Source organism: Vipera berus (genome assembly GCF_964194415.1).
Source record: "Vipera berus genome assembly, chromosome: 1".
NCBI lineage: Eukaryota > Metazoa > Chordata > Lepidosauria > Squamata > Viperidae > Vipera > Vipera berus.
In genome coordinates, this window is record NC_138202.1 from 35,203,130 (window position 1) to 35,224,210 (window position 21,081).

General features: G+C 42.5%; 1 protein-coding gene across 1 annotated transcript in view; it reads right to left on the minus strand.

The window, feature by feature from the left end:
- Window positions 1-21,081, minus strand: part of AMN (amnion associated transmembrane protein) — a gene marked incomplete at both ends in the record, with an annotated part of 128,885 nt that overhangs the window by 92,383 nt on the left and 15,421 nt on the right. Inside the window, 2 exons of the mRNA XM_081322623.1 lie at window positions 2,249-2,293; window positions 2,378-2,496. Coding sequence (XP_081178749.1) covers window positions 2,249-2,293; window positions 2,378-2,496 — 164 coding nt within the window. The remainder of the gene's footprint in view (window positions 1-2,248; window positions 2,294-2,377; window positions 2,497-21,081) is intronic.

Here is a 21,081-nt window from a genome sequence, read left to right on the forward strand (position 1 = left end):
GTGTGCTTCAAAATAATTTCATTTTACTTGCGCATGTTGACTAGGCTATTAAATGCTTTAAGAATGCCCAAATGTGCAATAGTGAAATGAAGCTATTAGAGGAAAAGGGTCATTTTAGGGCACAACCCATTTTTAAAAGCTCAAGCATTTGAAACAAGCAGAAATGTGTTAACAAGAAAACACAAGCAGAGGACGGCATTCAGTTACATAGCCTGGCTCTTTCCAAATGTAGAATTGTTCCTATTCAATATTTTAGGTTTCTTAAGAGATTGAAAAGAGATAAGACAATTCTAGTTAGGTGCTATTCCATTCTTTTCTTTAGTTGAGTGCTAGTCAACAGTTCAGAAGGCTCATTATGATTCCATCAGTTGGAACTAATGGTTAGTTGCCAGTTTCCTGGCAACTCTTTGTTTTTGAATAAGAGCCCCATCATAATTTGGAAAGAATAATACTCTGTCTGAGAGGAGAGGACATATGAGGAATAAGAAGAGTACTGTAAATGAGATAGCTGAGGAGAAGGAAAATAGAGAAAAATAATCTATTGAGGCCCAAAACTAAAGGTATTTTTCAGTATGGAATCTATGTAGTGTAATTGAAGAAGTACAGAAGCTGTAGTAGTCCAAGTGGTGATGAACTAATTCCCAGAAGTCCCAGCATATATGGGAACAAGGATGGAAATTGTAGTTCAGCAACATTAGGCTTGCCACAAATTGCCTACTTCAGATTTGTTACTTGCTGGTTTCAAAAGACAGTTATAAATACTACAAGGAATTATAAACCTGCAGCACCCAACCCCTCCCCCCCAACACTCATGTACTCAAACCTACAAAAAGAAAAATGAACAAAAAAGTGCTGAATAGCTCATACTTTATGGGAAAGGGAAGCATGTAATGACAGGAGCACTGTGGAGAATAAATATACAACCATATTTATTCAAACAAACCAGAAGACATTAAATATTTGGTTTGAGTATCTCAGGAATTAGCTCAATAAAGTAATGTCTTGGGCTTGTGAGTTGATCAAGATGTTGGTAGAGTCAAAATGTAATTTTGGCTATGCTTTCTACGAACAGAACTTTGTTCTGGATTTTCTGAGCCTATACATCTTCAGATATGACAAAAGAAAGGGTTTTTTTCCAGAAGAAATTGGAGTAGTCACAAGAAATCATAAGTTATAGAAGAAAGATGACTCAATTTTGTATTATACTAGACCAAGTGGAGAGGTTAAATCCTATCTGTACATTCAAGCCATTTGTTGTGAAAATAGGTTTGAAAAGTTGGCAAAGAGCTGACATTTTTGCTACAAGAAATTTGATGATCTGTGGTTCCCCTTGATACAAATGAAGAACAAGAATTGTGTGGAGTATTGATTATGAGAACCTGTGAATCCTCACCTTATTTTCTGCAACATACCCAAGTAAACAATCTGACATAAAAATGTTATCAGTCTCCAGGGTTCTCCTTCCAAATTGGGATGGCAATATGTACATCTTTAGACACAGAAGGTCTGCAGTTCCTGAATTCAATTCTGGCTAATACTGAGTCCATCTGGGTTGATCAACATTATTTTACAAGAATCTTATGTAAGCACTGGCAATTCTGACCATTCGTCACTAAGCAGAAGCAAGTTGCTCTTACATAAAAATAAGAGGACAGGGTACTGACTTAAAGTCAAAACAAATGGCAACGTTCAACTAAATTGATCTAAGTCTAAGCATAGTTGGTTCTGATTAGTAAGTGAATGTAAAGTTTAAGGCTGTAGACTTTACTAGGAAATAATAATCTGAAGTCCTAGAATAAGGCAGTTCAGCCCAATTCCTTTTTTCCAAGAAAACAGCATGGGTGCATCCAAGTAGTTACCATGAGTTGTGATCAACTTGGTGAAGAATTACTTAACTTTATTGACTTATGTCCCACGAGGCCTCACATCTCTGCTTTAAGAATAAACCACGAGGCCTCAACTCTCTACTTTAATCTCTAGAGTACTTTCAAACACATGCAGAATTCTCTGAAACCCCCAAGAATTTTACAACAGAACTCAAAATAGTTTCTTAACAAATGCCTTCCAGACATAATTGTTTGGGCTTGTTTTTCTTTATTATTCTGAAAGGGAATAATACTCGTACTGGTACAACATAAATAGAAATGGCACAAAATTAATCTTTCACTTACCTGCAGTACAATTTTAAGTATGTAATATTTTTAGGCATTGCTATAGTTGAACATGTCACAATAATGAGTATACTTACCATGTCTGTCAAAGAGTGGGATGCCTGGACAAAAATGGATACAATCTGAAAGAAATAAGGACATGTAAAGACCCAATTCCTGAAGTTCCTGGCTATGGCAAATTTGGTTTTGATTCAAAAATTAAGCACCTTACTACTACCAAAAAGAATGGCATCCTTGGCACATGGGACTCGGTTTTGATCCCAGTTAGCAGCATTTTCAAAATTTGTATTTGGAATCCATTGTTTGTACACAGCAACTGAAGATCCTGGGAAAAACCAATGGGGAAAAAATAACTATAGTATTGATTGGGAAGATATGACCACAGCAAAATGGGATGACTGACTTTTCTTATTCCAATCAATGAATGATTAAAGCAACATTACAACATTGAAGCTTGGCCTTTTTCTTTACATCAGGGGTGTCAAACTGCCGGCCCACAGGCCGGACACGTCATCCAGAAGCCACGCCCACCTCATTGCCGGCAATGGCGAAAAGGCTCCAATACATTGCGTGACATCATGTGATGTCGTGAGTTTGACATTTCTGTTTTACACACACACACACAAACACACACACACATTTATTAAGCTACTAAAAAAAAACCAAGTAGCTATATATATTTTAGATATCACCACAGGTATTAAAATTTAATTTAATTTTAATTTATTAATATTTCTATACCGCCCTTCTCCCGGAGGACTCAGGGCGGTGTACAGGGCAAGAATAAAACACAGAGATTTACAAAAAATAAAAGATAATTAAATACATGCCCGATTAAAAAATACAATTAATACATGGTAAAAACCCCAATAAAAATAGTAAAAAGACCCCACCAATCCCCCCTCAGGCCAGGCCGGCTTGCACGAACAAGTATGTTTTCAGATCGTGGCGAAAGGAGCGAAGATCGGGCGCCGTCCGGAGCTCAACCGGTAATTGGTTCCATAACTCCGGGGCGCCCACAGAGAAGGATCTCCCCCTGGGGGCCACCAGTCGACATTCTCTGACCGGTGGCACCCTGAGGAGACCCTCTCTGTGGGAACGCACAGGGCGGAGGGAATGCGACTTGATACACCCTGGCCAGATTAATTGATGTCCTTGAGCCTTAACAACTCTATGTATTGTGTTTTATTGTATTTTCAGCAGCATTTTTGTTTTATGGCAGAATGCTTCCTGCTGGTATTGCTATGCTAAATGGATTTATAAGTACTACTACTGTGTATGCTTTGGCATGCATGCAATAGCCAATGTTGCAGGTTCATTTTAAGGACAGAACAATTGTGGTAGGGACACATTTGTTATTTAGCCACACTGGTCTCCTTTTCCTATTATTGTTTATTTCTTACTAAATTACTAAAGCAATTTAGTCACTTGCTTTAGGCAATGATTTCTAGAGAATTTCCAGAAAGGGTTTAAATATGGCAAAATCCGTCAAGCTCTATAGAAAGCAGCTCCTCACCCAATTCATGCTTCTCCTGCAACATTAAAAGAAAATAATCATACATACATATTGGACAACCTGATTTTCTGTCACAACTAAAGTAATTGAGATCTATGCAAACATAGTAAATGGACTGTGAATTAATTCATGCCCTGGAAGACCCTTGCAGTGTTTTGTATTCATTATGATGAAGAGCTGTCAATTGCTATTATTTTTAAAATACTTTCTCACATATCTAGTCTTCTCAGAGGATGATTTTGTCCTGGAAGATGGAATTGCCAGAGATGAGATCAAGTAAGGAAGTTTTCTGACTCCTAGTTATTAGGATTCCACCATAAAAATCCTTTTAGGGGCCTTCCACAGAAGGATTCTGAACCACTCTGAAAGAGGGTCCAGACATCTGTGTTCCCAGAATGTCATTAATGTTGGGAGAACACTGGCTTGAAGTAAATGAAATTGCTATGATGCTACTTTCCCCTCCTTTGCTGAGGTTTCATTTTCCCATTGGAGGGAATTATTACCACATTGAGGTAAGCTTAGGGCATATACCAGTCCAGTATCTGATTTCTTTAATGTAAACAATGCTGCATTTCATTAGTTAGATGACCTAGACATTGATATTTGAACATAGATCTTTTTTAATATTTATATTTCATTGGGTTCTACTAATTAGTTGAAATGTTAATTTATATTGTTAGTCCATGTATGATATGCCATACATTAAATAAATAAATTACCACATCTCCTCCTAAGTCCTGAACTTGTGGTCCTAAGAGAGAAAAGCTAGCCTGTCAACGCTGCAGGCAAACAAGCAAAAAAAATGTAAGGTGAAATTACTAATTAATTATTACTATTTTGTTAATTTCCCCCTCTTCCTTGACATGAAAGAATGTCTTCCTTCCTTCCTTCCTTCCTTCCTTCCTTCCTTCCTTCCTTCCTTCCTTCCTTCCTTCCTTCCTTCCCTTCCTTCCTCTCCCTCCCTCCCTCCCTCCCTCCCTCCCTCACCCTACATGTCTGCCCTTTGGTGTGGTGGACAATGGATTTTGTTTCTAAAGAAATTGGGCTGGCTTGGAAACATTGCTCCTTGTTCTCAGCATTTCAGATCATCAGAAGTGAGGATGGAGTAATCATATATAGCTTTCTATTGCATCTAAGTCTTGGGAAATGAAATGGTGGTGACATAAAAATGCCCTTAATTAGTGTTGTGCCCACTCTTAGACAGTGGGTGAAGCATCTCAGAATGATCGCTCGCCAACCAAGTAATACTTCTTTCATTCTTCTGCTCATTCATATACCTAACCTGTACTACCTGAATACACATGCAGAAAGAGTGAAATTAATGTTAGCCTTTTATAATCAAAGATTTTGCTACATACAAGGACTATAATTGTGTGAGCAACCTGCATGTATAGTTTATACTTATTTAATCTTTGTCAAAGGGACACGGTGGCTCAGTGGGTTAGGACGCTGAGCTTGTCGATCAGAAGGTCGGCAGTTTGGCGGGTCGAATCCCGAGTGCCGCGTAACAGAGTGAGCACCTGTTACTCGTCCCAGCTTCTGCCAACCTAGCAGTTCGAAAGCATGTAAAAATGCAAGTAGAAAAATAGGGACCACTATGGTGGGAAGGTAACAGTGTTCCGTGCTCCTTTGGTATCTAGTCATGCCGGCCACATGACCACAGAGACGTCCTCAGACAAACGCTGGCTCTTCAGCTTTGAAACGGAGATGAGCACTGGCCCCTAGAGTCGGAAATGACTAGCACGCATGTGCGGGGGAAACCTTACCTTACCTAATCTTTGTCAGATTCTCCAAAACACACACACATAACTTATGGAACAAAGTAGAACAAATTAGCAAATATGAGCTTTTCTTCCACCGCAATTCAATTAAGCTAATGTCTGAAAAGTTTTCATATGTTCAATTTACTCTAGTTAGAAAATGCAAGTTAAATTATTTGGAACAGTGTCTTTTTCTAATGCCAAATATGTGATGAAGGGGCTTCAACACAATTAGAAATTGTAGATTTTTGGGAACCAAAAATTATTGTTAATCCAAGTATTAAATTATTTCAGCCTTTCCTGGAAAAAAAAACCTACATAGCTGAGTTCATTCTGTGGGCCCTGTTAACATTCATCAGTCAAGCAGAAAGGAAGAAAATATCCTCTGTGGGGTACAATAAATGTGAGATTATTTAAGGATATTCACATACACACTTACAAACAAGCTGATTTGTTGATAGAACCAAGAAAACAAATATAATTTTATTGAGAAGACATGGGCAGTGGAGTCTATAACTGCCTGACTACAACAAACAGTTATAAATTTTTATTGCATTCACCCATTCTCCCAGCAAACATTCCTAAATACAGAATCTTTCATTATTTGCTATCGTTCACCTAGGTATCACTTGTACAGAAGTAACCAAATCATGTAGAAGTAGATTTCTTGTTTAATTCTCTGCATTTTATCTGTATATGCTTCATAAATAACAATCTCTGGCCAGTAATTGGCTACCTTTAACATCACCTACTTTGGGAATGTAATCCAGCAAAGGTAATCATCTTGAATGAACGAACTATCTTTCTCCTATATCACCCTTTCTTCTAGGAAAGGGAAATTACAAAATCTGTTGACAAGTTTCTTTCTTTAAAATAGATTTTTCTCCCTCTTCCAAGTACAGTTATTCTGAGACATTTCTGACTTGTATTGCTGACCACGTTACCAAGGAAGAGGTAAAGCTGGTGCTAGGAAATTAAATGCTCAGACGAAGTTGAGGTACAAAGTTTACTAGCAAAAAAAAAGTATTATGAAAAGAAAAGGAAAGGAAAAGAATCAGTATACTACCTGCTTAGAAGGCACAATGCTTTGGGGTAATAAGAATATTGCTTCATCTGGAAATTGTGACAGAGAAGATGATAGTGCAGGATTGTGACTGATGCAAAGATGGTCAGAGAATAATTGTGCACTTTGGATGAGTTTAAGCCTCCTGGACAAATTAACTGTACTGTAGTATATTGAAATAGTTAGGTGATAATCAGACCAAGTTCTTATGAATTACCTTTGAGAAATTCTGGTGAAGCACCAGATACCTAGAGGGGAGCTTCAAAAAGGAAAAAAAAATCATCAAATTACAGACCTGTCAGCTCCCTGGCTTGGTTATAGTATTTATGAAAAAGATCTTGGAATTGTAGTTTATAGCAAACTGAATATAAGTCAATGAAGTGATGTGACTGCAAAGAAAAGAATTCCAATTTTAGGCTGTATTAACATAAGCATAATTTACAAATCACATGTCCTGTGATTTGTGATTTATTTTATTTGGCTTGACCCCTCACCATCAGCACTTTTTGTAATACTAAGAAAAATTATAGTTTTAATAAAGATTCAAAGAAATTAAACTAGAAATGGGCAACAAAGATGATCAAAGAACTAGAATCTAATCCCTGCAAAGGGACACTGAAAAAGTTGAGTTTGTGTAACCTTGAACAAAAATGAGTTATGATGTTTGTTTGTTTTTATTTTGAAACACTATCACAGAGAATAAAATCAAGTTTCTCAGTTTTAAAGAAGACTAAAATTTATCTCATATAGTAAGAAAACTCCACCAAGCTATGGGAGAACTAAAAGGGAATATATTGTAGTGTCAATAGAAATTTCCCCCCAAAGTAATAGCAACTTCAGAGAGGATGTTTCTATGTGAATCACTTCTTGAACAGAGGAAGGGGTTAGAAAAACTCTCCCCCAGATGCTATAGTTTCAATCTTAATTTCTGCTCACCAACTCATGTGATTCAGTTTAGAAGAAAAAAAAGGTAGATACATTTTTAATATCACAGGCAGTATGAAACTATTCTTAACAACTTAAAAAAATAAATCTGTTCACTTCCTGGCAGACCCAATCAGGGAGACTTAACAGGAGTTTGGCTGTGGAGTTTAAGAGGCAAAGATATAATAAATCCACCTTATTAGATGACAGTGTGGACAGAGAGAAAGAGAAGAAACAAAAAGTATTTTTATCGATGGTGCTTTAAAAGCAGAAGTGAAAATAAAAAGCCATAACTGCCAAAAGTAATTGTATGTGTGAACTGGAATTGTATTTGATCATCCACTGCATTACTCAGCGATATGACATAGCACCAAAAAAGCAAATGCAATATTAGGTTGCATCAAAAGAACTGTAACATCCAGATCACAGGAAGTAATAGATCCACCTTATTTTGCATTAGTCAGTCCCATCTTGAATCCTTCCTATGTTCAGTTCTCTGCATTATGTTAAGAAAAATTCAGAGAAATTGGATCAATTAAAAAAGGTAAGACTGACAGAACGGATAAAAGTTTTCAAGTCTCTAGATCAGTATCACACAGAAGATCAATATCTTTTTTTTTAACCTCAGTGCAGAACAGGGATTGAGCTAAACTATAGGAAAACATGTCATTGTTGAAGATTAGAGGGAGGGGGTGTGTGTCCCAGAACATTAGACCAATTTATTAGAGGAAAATGTGAAAATCCTTTCCTGGGATGAAAGTCATGCCCATCTATACCTAACAATATCATGGCACAATCCTTTTCCTCCAAAGACTCCATGATATTGCTTTCATCTCACTAGCCCATAATTTAGGTAGATTTAAATTAACCATAAGTGTACTAGTGTTGGAATAGTACTTTTCCTCCTTATTCAGGCTATTATTTAAGGATAGATTCAAGCTTTATAAAATTTATTAGCTTTTGTCATTCATTATCTTGAAGTCGGGTGACTGCACTGATATGGAAGAGGAACAACAGAAGTCAGATACAGATTGGCAATGGAGATGTGACATTTCATGCTGGCATGGTTTTGTGGCATTTCCAGGATAGGGGAATAGCATTGTGACATGCTAGTGGGAAAAATTTATTTTCAGTAAGAGACTGGAAAAATCATCTATTGGATATGCTTCATTTTGGATGTCTGGATTGAACAGCAGGTTGGATTTGATGACCTAAATAGCCTGTTTCATCTCTCTGATTTTTTTCTGGCTGTAAAAGTGAGAAAAATCAAGAACTGTCTAGGCTGGAATGGATATAATATAATATGCTTATGTTTCAATCTACTGATAACCAAAATTCATGGGAGTTTTTTAGCTTTAGATTATTAAAAGTATCAGTCAGATTCTAATATTGGTTCAAATGACAATGCTTGAAAATATATTTAACATTTTTCTATCACACACACACACACACATTACACACACACATACACTTACCCTGTCTAAATTGTTCTTGAAGTTTCTGCTAATCCCATATGATTTACTGACAGAATGTGTTTAGCTTGATACTGTATATTTTTCCCCAGTGTTGAGCCAATTATAAGCCTCTAGCTTTGGCAGTATTTATATGCACAAATGAAATTGTGAATTTGTCTCCACTACAACTTTTAACAAAATGGTAATCTCAGCAATAGTTTTATAATAAATATAACAAAAACACCACAAGCCCCTTCAGTGGAATTGTACACTGTGGTGTCCCCAATATCAATATAATTCCTGTCCAATCTCTTCACAACCAGGATGCTGTGAGAGGGTCCAGGACAAATGTAGATATCCAATTAATCAGGACTCCCACTTGCACAAAGAAACACTGCCAGCATATTAACACTTCACACTTAGCTTTCCTTTCAGCCTATAACTTAATGCATGGTCACTATCACGCATGGCCAAAGTGCACTTCAGCTGCAGGGCATGTTGATAACATGGGCAACTCACTTCACCTCTCACACTTTCAACAAAGGCCCTCAGCAAACAGTCAGTCACTGATCCTTCATCTCACACCATTCCTGATCTGTGAGGAAGCCTTGAGGTTAAATTCCAGTGCTGGTATATTTAAAGCCAGCATGGATTTTCTACTTTCGTGGGTGGTATTACAAGAAAGGAAGTAAATATTTGATATTCCCTGCGTATGTTTTTCTCATCAACTCTTAAACTGTAAATATGTCTGCTAGTTGCTAGGCAACCATCAATGCCTTTTCTTCCTCCCATTTCTGTTCCACAAAGTAGCAAATAGTCCGGGTGAGGATGACAGCAAGGATCCAGATTGCAAATGGCCAAATGAGCCAACGATGGCAACAAAGGGATCCAGAATGCTCTGATCCTTGGCAATAAATCATAGGAGAGAAATAGTTACATGAAAACAAAGCAGACTCAGAGTAAAATATAACAGAAACAGAAGCTGCTTCCTGTATCTGCTAGATCTCAGAAATTGATAATTAACTACCCTCCCCAAACTCAAAACAACAACAGCAACATCTCAGCTCAATCATTTACTTGCTTGTATTCATGTCCTGCAGAGAAACTGAGCAGAATCCTTTCCAGCTGTCTGGAGTTTGTTATAAGATGGGCCGCTATATAAATGATCTAAATAAATACATAAATATTGGTGATTTGTGTTCAACATCTTTTTGGTGATGATGACTTCTGTTCACTCATAGAATCTTTGAACTAGATCTGGATTTCAAATAGAAACAAATCTTCAATGATGCATGACCTAAGTATTGAAAAACTCAATAGTATCTTGCACTTCGTTAAGCACTAATTTTGTATAAGACATTGGATAATAAAAAAACACAAGATCCATTATAAAATCTTCTGCCTCTTTAAATCATAGAAATATCCATGTTCTAGTTTTACCATAACTGAGAGCCTTAGCTTGATTCTGAATTATGTCACTGGATTATGTCACTTCTAAATGTAGGTGAGAGAATCATGGGATTGAAAGATTTCCAATGTGTTAAAAAAATGGCTACATAAAGTACATGTTGTCATCTATGTTTCTTGTGAAGATAGGGTTTACTTTTTTATTTAAAAGAAATTCATCCGGGCAATTAAAATTGCAATTGCTACCTGCAATTAAAAATGTTGATCTACTTGTCAAACAGAAAATTACAGTAGGGCAAATAGTACAGTAAGGCAAATAGTACAGCCACACTCACGGAATAAACAAAATAAAATACTATGACAATGATTATCACGAATTAAAATTTCACACCTTTGCTTAAACAACTCTCGGAAAAGTGTCTGTTATCAATAATTTTGTTTCTTTTCTAATATTTTACAATTAATATGCAAGCAAAGTACAAATTTGCAAAACATCACAGATGTAATTGGGGGAATTGATATACAGTGGGGAAACCAAAATCTCAGTTTGTGCAAACCATTTTACTTTTCATCTCAATTATTTGTAAGTTAAAAATTACAAGACCAGTCTACAATGTTGTTGTAAAACTTGATGGGATTATATTAAGCATTACATCACAGTTTTGAAATCAGCTGCATATTCTGGCATTACAATGCCAGAGAAACATTCAATCTCTATCTTCTAATGTAATTACTGTGGTATTTTATATAATAAAATGTTGCAAATTGCAATAAAATATTTTCACTTCTCAACAGCTATGGTACTGTTGCTGTGTTTAATTTCTATAAATAAATTGTGACTTTTACTTTAATCAGTTCTTGCATTCAGGGAGCTTGGTCTTTGAATGTTAAATTAACAATGCATATTTAACAGAAGTTATCTCACAGTAGTAGCTTCAGGCTTTACACATAGGGAGTGCAGGATGGAGGGAGAAGCTTAGACAGAAGGAAATGAATGAAAAATCCAAGCTGCAGAATTTCTATGATTATGCTGGCTCTGCAAATCACCCCAAAACTATTTACATGGAAATTACCTTTTTCTGGCTGAATTATAAATATACCGCAAATGATCAAATTCTTGGCTCTTTTGCACAACACATAGAAAATGTTGTTACATAGAAAATGATTTGACCTGCAAACCCCAACCTTAGATAGTATTTTTACTTACCAAAAACCTGTAGAAAAACCAAGGAGGAAATGAGCACCTTCATTTTGCAGCCTCCTGATTCTACTCTGTCTCCTCAGTCTCCCTATGAACTTTGGACTCTTCCTATCATGTGACACTTTGTAATTTAAGGAACTCTGCAGGACTGTGAGATGATTGTGGGGTTAATAAGAGGGTTCTTCCCTTTTGATTTCAGCACACAACCTGCCTTTCATGTATTGGTACTGGAGCATGATCTGAACCATAGCCCTTCCCCAAAAGTAGTATCTCACATTATTTAATGCTGTGGAAAAGGGTGAGGCATATGAAAAAGTAATCTCAGCATAACTTCAAGTCTACAATATGTGGCCCTTTAAAATCAGCCTAAAGTCATTCTCACAAGAGTTCTTTGTTCAAATGCTACCATCCTCAACCAGCAGTAAGTAGAGGTCCAGTAGATTGGGGAGTCTCCATTAAACACAACATTATTTACAGAGGATTGACCCTCCCTTCCCCCAGAGTCCTTTATCTTCTCTTTCCTAAGCACTCAAACTACCTTACAGGGGATCTGCCTTTGTTTTATCCTCAGAAGACTAACCCTGTGAATTATGTTTGGGTGAGAACACGTGATTTGTCCAAAGAGTTTCCATGGCTGACTTGGTGGACTTGGCTTAGAATCACCTCATTCTGAATCTATTATTTATTTATTCAAATCTAATCTAATCTAATATTTTATTACAGTCAAAGACCAGCACAATTAAAAATGCCCAGAAAGTATCTAGTTAAAAGTTCTAGAATAAAATAATAACAAATAACAAAATCTATATTGAAATCATAATTTGGCAGCCTGTTTATTGGTTGCACATTTATTTGTTCACATTTATTAGCCGCCCAACTCTGCGTGTGATACAAAATCTGAAAATACATAAAAGCAGATAAATATCATACCAAACAGTCCAGTTTAAAATGATCAACCAATGCAAATCAAGTAAAAACCTCTCTCCTACAATTACAATGGCACATTAATACATCAACTCCAGACCTGAAAATAAAGCCAGGTTTTAACTATTTTCCAGAACCTGAGGAAACAGGTGCTGTTCTTACCCCGGGGAGATGCTGTTACTGAGTGTGGGCCACAAAAGAGAAGGCATACTTTGACAGTCCCATTTGATGACAACATTTAATAGCCCAACTACCATATCACACTGGTACAGTGTTCAAACATGAAGCAAAACTATAAGTAATTGCAGCACATTGTACCACCAACAAGAAAAAATATGAATAAATGCATACAATTGGAGAGGTGCAATTGTTGGTATGTCTCATCCCTAGGAAACTATTTGCTTGTGAAGCAGGCAGAAAAATAGAATATTGCACTGTAAATTTAATTTATTAATTCCAAAGTAGTCCTGTTAAAGTTAATGGAACTTTTCCAAAGCAAGTGGAGTTGTAGATTAGAGCTATCAGTTCCCTTCTCTGACATTGGTTTAGGAATTATCATTAACCTTTCATTAATTGAATTTCATTCACTGTTTGTAAAATGTTAACATTTTATAGAGCTACTATTCATTATGCTATTATACTCATTTCCACTCTAAAAGATCCATTATCTAATAATTATTAATAATAGTGTCAAATGGGTAGCTTTTCCAATTAAACTTCCTGAAGGCATCAGTGAATAAAAATAATTTTATTAAAATTTGGAAATTGGATGATGATGATGATCATCATCAGAGAAGACAGTGCATAAGGAACTGAGAAGAAAGTGAAACATATTTACATAACAGCATTTTTCTTGCTAAAAGCAAAAAGAGTTGGAATTCACAAGGAAGATTCAGTAAAGGCCATTAATTAATGGAAGAGAAAAAAGGAAGAAAAATAGATACATTATGTACTCCTAAAACTAAAAGAGAACAATTTAATAGCATCTAAATGAATGTGGTCTCCTCTTCTAGAATATAGACAATGAATGTATAGAAGTAAAGTCTTGATGTAATTACAAGTTAAAGGGCTGCAATGTATGTTAGAAAGTATGAATGGGATTCATCAAGATTTTTAGCATTTGTATGAAAACACAAATTTGTAGTTTGGTAATACTTTTGTGTTAATGCTCCAATATGCTTATAATTAAGGGCCAAGGGTGATTTTTGGAAAATGTTGCAAAATTTATACATATGATCCAAAGATCATGTTACTTTGTTAAGTCAAAGTGACATGGATATATGAGTGAAAATGAGGTAAGAGAGCAAGAAAAAGTGGTTTTGCCATGGACAACCCCAACAGAACAGAATTTATACGCTTAGATAAAGTTTTATTTTAATTATTTGGGTTAAGACTAGGTCTATTCAGGTGTATCTATGGCAAAGGAAAGCATGATTGATTAGTGATATGGAAAAACTGACATATATACAGTATGTCATTATAAATGGTAGTATACATTTATATATGTCATCATAATGAAAGGTTCTGGCAGTTGACTTTTTCCCTCCCAATATGACTTTAGAAAAAGCAGTTTGCTTTTTTGTGGACAGAGAAAGGGGTTAAGTAGGGTTTGTTGATTACAATAGGCATAAGGGCCAGAATGTGGCTGAATTAATTGATGGAATACTGAGTAGTATCCCCAAAGCAACAGTGTCAATTAATTAAGTGAGAAACTGGAATAAGCCATTGTCCAAAACGAACATAGTGGAGTTAGGGAATGTTCAGAGAGGGTAACTAAGATGATCAAGGATTGGAACAGCTTCCTTAAACAGAAACTAGACATTTAGTGCTTTTTAATCTAGAGAGAAGGCAAATAGGAGGGGCCATAATTGCGATGCATGGTGTTGATGAAGTAAAGAAGGGGAAGCTATTTTCCCTCCCCCAAACACTAGAATCAGAGATCACCCAATGAAATGGAATCTAGTTTAGTTTAGTCAAAATAGACTAAAAAAATTTTATATATACAACATATAATTCAACTTCAGAATTTACTGCCATAGTATGTGATACTAGCTCTCAGCTTGGTTGGCTTCAAAAATGGGTTGGACCAATTCATGGAAATCCTGGGGATCAATGGCACAATGGTTTCTATGGTTTCTATGTTCCAGAGCTAGTTTGGCAGCTTATTGATGGACAGGAACTCCAGGTGATTGCTGACTCCGAAGTGCCTGTGGCTTGGGTAGTGGTGCTCTTTTTGTTGGCAAATGGGCCCAGGGGACTGCTGAGTGTTAACTGAGAACTGGATGGTTAGGGTTGAGGGAGGTGATATTGTATGAGCAGCTCTCAGGACCTGGCATTTCTCCTTGGAGTTCAAGAGCAGACTAGACATATGGGAATTGGAGAACAGGTAGGAACTACCAAATTGATATTTATTTATTTATTTAGCATATGGCTGGTCACACACAGAATTAAAAGCACTTCATATTTACAAGTTAGAACAGTTAAAACAATTTTTTTAAAAAAGAATCAATTATAAAACCTAAGAGGAAAACAGAAATAACATTTCAGAGTTTAATGTCGAGTTTGGAGATCCAGTCAGTAGCTGCCGTTGTTATGCAGAGGAAGTCCTTAAAATCTCCTGGGTATCTTCTATTAGTGCATTCCCTCACTATATGTTGGATAGTCTGTCGGGGAGCCCCACAATCACATTGTGCTGAAGGTGTCTTTCCCCATTTATACAGAGAATCGGCACACACCCCATGAGTCGTTCTAATTCTATTGTATGTCACCCATATGTGTCGGGGTAGATTAAATCCTGGAGGTATACTATTAGGATTAATATGCTCAGAAATATCTTGGGAGGTATAGCAGAAATAACCAAAATGATAGGCAGAAAGAGATATGATGGGAGGGAAAAACTAGAGAGAAAGTTAAATGATTACAGAAAGAGAAAATGTAAGACTTCTATCAAAAAATATTAGAAGTTAGATTTTTCTGCATTCAGAATGAATGAATAGTGGTTGAAAGAAAGACTGTTGCACTGATACAACTGATACACTAATACATTACCCTAATTGGATAATGAAATGTCTGCAAGCAAACATTTAATCTCAGAGAGCACCAAGAACTCCACAATTGAATTCTGAGTTACAGATGTTCTCTCCTATTGGAATGTTAAAGCTGCTAGGAGTATGCTGAGAAGTGTGGAAAATGTCTTGGTGAAATTAAGTAAAAAAAGGCTATAGGTGAGAAAAAACATGCATGTAGGAGAATAATTCATGCAAAAATGAGAATGATAGTGTGCATGTAGAGAAAGAGACAACTGTAAAGAAAGCAGTCTAAAAGGGCAAGGCTGCGAGGACTACAACGGCGACTACAGCGGCGATGGCGACGACTCCCCAGCTCCAGTTCGGTCGCCTACTCGGGGAGCCGGCAGCCACGATGGCAGTGATGGCAGGGCTTCCCCAGGCCCGCCCCCTGGCCCTTGGCAGGCATCCAGGAGGGGCCGGAGGCTCTGCTGTGCCCCGGCCCCCTGATCGGCTCCTGATCAGCTCCCGGGCGGCAGCGGCGTCTCCGCGGATCAGCTGTGCGGCGGAGGCGCCAGCTGCGAGGACTACAGCGGCGCCTACAGCGGCGATGGCGACGACTCCCCAGCTCCAGTTCGGTCGCCTAGTCTGGGAGCCGGCGGCCACGATGGCAGTGGCGGCGGGGCTTCCCCAGGCCCGCCCCCTGGCCCTGGGCGCGCATCCAGGAGGGGCCGGAGGCTCTGCTCTGCCCCGGCCCCCTGATCGGCTCCCGGGCGTCGGCGGTGTCTCCGCGGATCAGCTGTGCGGCGGAGGCGAGGATGACAGCGGCGGCGACGACTCTTCTTTCCCAGTCTGGTCGCCTATTCAGGGAACCGGCAGCGACGGTGTCGGTGGCGGCAGGGCCTCTCCAAGCCCGCCCCTGGACCACGACAACCATCGCAGCCACCCAGGGGGGGCCGGAGGCTCTGCTCTGCCCCAGCCCCCTGACCGGCTCCCGGGCGACGGCGGCAACATCTCTGCCCTGCCCCAACCCCCCCACCTGTTCGACTCCGGCGGCGTCCCCAAGCGACCAACGGAGGCGCTGCGGACCAGCTGGGTAGCGGAGGCGGCGGCATCGTCAGCAGCGGCGATGGCGAGTACCCCGCGGGGCCCTAGCCTGTCATCTCCCCACGGGCCCGAACACCGGCGGGGGCAGTGGCGATGGGGCGCCTCTAACCCGCCCCCGAGCCGCTGCAACTGCTACAGCCATCCGGAGTGGGGCCGGTCCCTCCACCCTCGGCTCCCTATTATGCCTCCCTGGGCAACAGCGGCGCCAGGGATGATCAGGAAAGACCCCGCGGATCTAATGGATCAGCTAGGCGGCGGAAGAGACAGCCGCAGCAACCGCCCTGAGCAGGACCGGAATAGTTGCCCTGCTTCGACCTCCTGGCCTGCTCCTGAACAACGGCGGCATCTCCCTGGGATCAAGGAGATGCCGCAGACCGGCTATGCGGACCCGATCGACCACCACCGAGGGGCCTTTGACAGTGGCGCTAAACTTCTCCAGGCCCCGGTCAACCAACTCACCGAAAACCCCTCGACGGCAGCACCACCAGATGCGGTGTGGCGTTCCCGGCCCGCACCCTACGTGCCGACGGTATCTCCATGCCAATCAACACCCCTAAAGATGCCAGGACGCAGCTGACCGTTGGAGATGACGGCGACTAGACCACCGAGGCCATCAACATCTGGCCTCCACCAGCTCCGAACCCCCCTGCCCTCCCTCGCCCCACAGGACATGATGGGCCTGGGTGCAAGCCACGGTGGCAGAGTGGCCTGTCCTACACCTGCAGCCCCATAGAGGTGAGAGCTCTATGGGGTATGCTTCACCCAGAGTGGGTCCTGGACCACCCCCAGAAGCAGAATCACAACCCATCGTGAGAGGATGGGGAGTGGCCTGCTTCTGGGGTTCACCCAATCAAGTGGCAGTGACTGGGTGACGGTCCAGATACCCACCTACCCGACTAGACCCTCCTTCTAATGCTCCACCCAGGGGACCGCCTTCCCAATGCTCCCCAATGCTCCCCAATGCTCCCTATGCGTCTTCAATATTCTTGCATAGATCTACTCGCCCTCAGGAGTTCCCCCCTCTCCTGGGTTCGTCCTGCCTTCAATACATCAAACCTCGATGACGGGCCCGACCATTGGGCCTCTGAGAGATGGCCAGGCAGGGTCAGGGGCCTCCATCACAAGACCAACAAGAGGCCCCTGGTTAAGTTTCTTGTTAAGTTTTTTGTCGGGTTAGGGAGGGGGGCGGGAAAAGAGTATGGCTGCTCGGGGAAGGCAGGCCTTCCGGGTACCATAACGCAGGCCAGGCCTACGACCATTCGCGATGGTGAGAAACGAGGACCAGTCGCCGACAATAACCAATGGCGTACTGACGAACATCCTATTCCCAGGATGGTGGGGAACGGCAGAAGGTGCACAAACAGAGGGCCGTATCGTCACCGGGAGTGTCATCTCCGCTCTGTACAAGCGGTGAGACGCTCCGACCCTCTGTACTTCCCCGGAGGACCCGGGAGCGAAGGTTTGCAGCCTCCTATGCTAAGGCTGGTCTACCTGAATGCCAGGTCCGTAGCTAACAAGGCACACCTTGTTCGTGACCTAGTGGAGAGCGAGCACGCGGACCTGGCTTGCATCACGGAAACCTGGCTGGGCCAAGAGGGTGGTGTCCCTCTGGTTGACCTCTGCCCGCCAGGTTTCCAGGTGCTGCACCAGCCTCGGACCCATGGGAGGGGCGGGGGAGTGGCAGTTATCATCAGGGAATCCCTTAGCCCGCGAGAGATCACCGTCCCTCAGATGGTCGGGTGTGAGTCTCTCCTACTGAGATACGGCCCGGGGGCGCAGTTGGGCCTGCTGCTGGCATACCTACCACCTAATCGTGCAGCGGCAGCCCTGCCCGAGCTACTCGATGTCCTCTCAGGGTTGGTGGTTGAATTCCCAAGACTCATGGTCTTGGGCGACTTTAACCTACCGTCCCTGGGAGGATCGTCCGATCTGGCTCGGGAGTTCATGGCTTCCATGGCGGCCATGGACCTGTCGCAAATAATTTCTGGACCGACTCATGAGAGAGGCCACACCCCAGACTTGGTGTTCTTGTCTGGACGGTGGCGCGATGATATCGGTGGGGGTGCCACGACTGTTATGCCCCTGTCATGGACCGATCATCACCTCGTGCGGCTAGACTTCCCCTTTGCCACCCCCCGCCGTGGGTGCGCGGTGCCAACCAGATGGTACCGCCCTAGGCGCCTAATGGATCCTGATAGGTTCCAGGCAGCGCTTGGGGACGCACATGCACTCCCTGCTCACAGCTCGGCGGATGCCTTAGTGGAAGCCTGGGAAAAGGCAGCCACGGAGGCTCTGGACCGAGTTGTACCCTTGCGGCCTCTGACCCGGCGCAGATCCCAGCGAGCCCCATGGTTCACCGCGGACCTCCGGGAGATGAAGCGTCGGAGACGGGGCCTAGAGAGCCGTTGGAGATCCAGTCGATCCGAATCCGACCGATTGCGATTAAGAATCCTCACCAGGTCTTATCTCGCTGCGATAAGGGTGGCAAAATCCAACTACTTTTCCACCCTCATCGCGTCCGCAGATAATCGCCCGGTTGCCTTGTTCAGGGTGACTCGCTCCCTACTGAACCAAGAGGTGAGGGAGGAACCCTTGCAGGGTCGAGCCGAGGAATTCGGTCAATATCTGCTGGATAAAATTGCTCGGATCCGAACCGGCCTGGACTCCAACTGGGCTGAGCTGGAAGAACAAGGCATGGACAGTCTTGTCGACGTCATCTGGGAGGAATTTGATCCTGTGACTCCTAAGGAAGTGGACAGGATTATGAGGAGGTTGAGCTCCTCCACATGCTTACTGGACCCGTGCCCTTCCTGGCTGGCATATGCAGCTCGAGAGGGGACACGAGGCTGGTTCCTGGCGGTCATCTCCGCTTCTCTGAGTGAGGGTCACTTCCCCACCGCCTTGAAGGAGGCGGTGGTGAGACCTCTCCTCAAGAAGCCCACCTTGGACCCATCCTCATTGAATAACTTTCGTCCAGTCTCCAATCTTCGCTTCCTTGCGAAGGTTGTTGAGAGCGTGGTGGCGCACCAACTCCCTCAGATCCTGGATGAAGCAGTTTATCTAGACCCGTACCAATCGGGCTTCAGGCCGGGCTACAGCACGGAGACGGCATTGGTCGCTCTGATAAATGATCTCTGGAGAGCCCGGGACAGGGGCCATTCCTCTGTCCTAGTCTTATTAGACCTCTCGGCGGCTTTCGATACCATCGACCATGGTATCTTACTGCGACGCCTCAGGGGACTGGGAGTGGGAGGCACGGTTCTGCGTTGGTTCTCCTCCTTTCTCCAGGGTCGCTCGCAGTCGGTGTTGGCAGGGGGACAGAGGTCGACCCCGAGGCCTCTCGCTTGCGGAGTCCCTCAGGGGTCGGTCCTCTCGCCTCTCCTGTTCAACATCTACATGAAACCGCTGGGCGAGATCATTCGCAGCTTTGGAGTAGGGTACCATCAGTATTGTTGTGACTCAGGGCCAGCCTGTGGGTCCGACAGCCGGCTCCGATGTATCGGAGGACTCAGATGTGGGGGAGGAGGGAAACGAACCGGCTGATGATGATTTGGAGGCTTTGCAGAGTCCTCAGCCGGGGACCTCTTCTCAGCTGTGTGAGCCCGAGAGTGCGGAGGATGATGACCCACAGCTGGCCCTGTTCAAGGACGCCCGACGCAGGAGGCAGACGAGCAGGGACAAACAAAGAAAGACTATGGGACTCCTCGGGAGGAGGCACAGGGAGACCACGCCCTGAGCTCTCTATAAAAGAAGTGTTTGGGGAGGGGCTGGTTGCTGAAAGCAACTTTTCCGCTTGAGAAGACAAGCTCTTGTGTTTTTGTTAACTGCGTAATTAAATCTTGGCAGAAGCCTTTTAGCCTTGGACGCTTTCCAGACTCTTCTTTTAATTAGGGGTTGTGAGAAGAGGGCTGGTTCAGAACAAGTATGCTGATGACACCCAGCTTTTCATCTCAACTCCAAACAACATCAGTGATGCCCTCGACGTGATGTCCCGCTGCCTGAAAGCAGTCCGGGAATGGATGGGGAGGAACAGGCTTCAACTGAACCCGGACAAGACTGAATGGCTGTACGTACCGGCAAGCCAGGATACTCAGAACATCCCATCCCTTAACATCGGAGACAAGTTACTACCCCCTGTTGATAGGGCCCGCAACCTGGGTGTCCTCCTTGACTCGCAGCTCTCCCTGGAAGATCACATAGGAGCTGTGACCAAGGGGGCCTTCTCCCGGGTTTGACTAGTTCGCCAATTACGGCCTTATCTGGACCTGGATGCCTTACGTACAGTCACCCATGCTCTTGTGACCTCTCGCCTAGACTATTGTAACGCTCTCTACATGGGGCTGCCCTTGAGATCCACTCGGAAGCTTCAACTGGTGCAAAGTGCAGCGGCACGGACACTCTTGGGAGCCTCCCGATACTCCCATATCACACCTCTCCTCCGTGCGCTGCACTGGCTTCCAGTTGCCTTCCGTGTGAAGTTCAAGGTGCTAACAATGACATACAAAGCCCTACATGGCATGGGTCCGGACTACCTACGGGAGCACCTTCT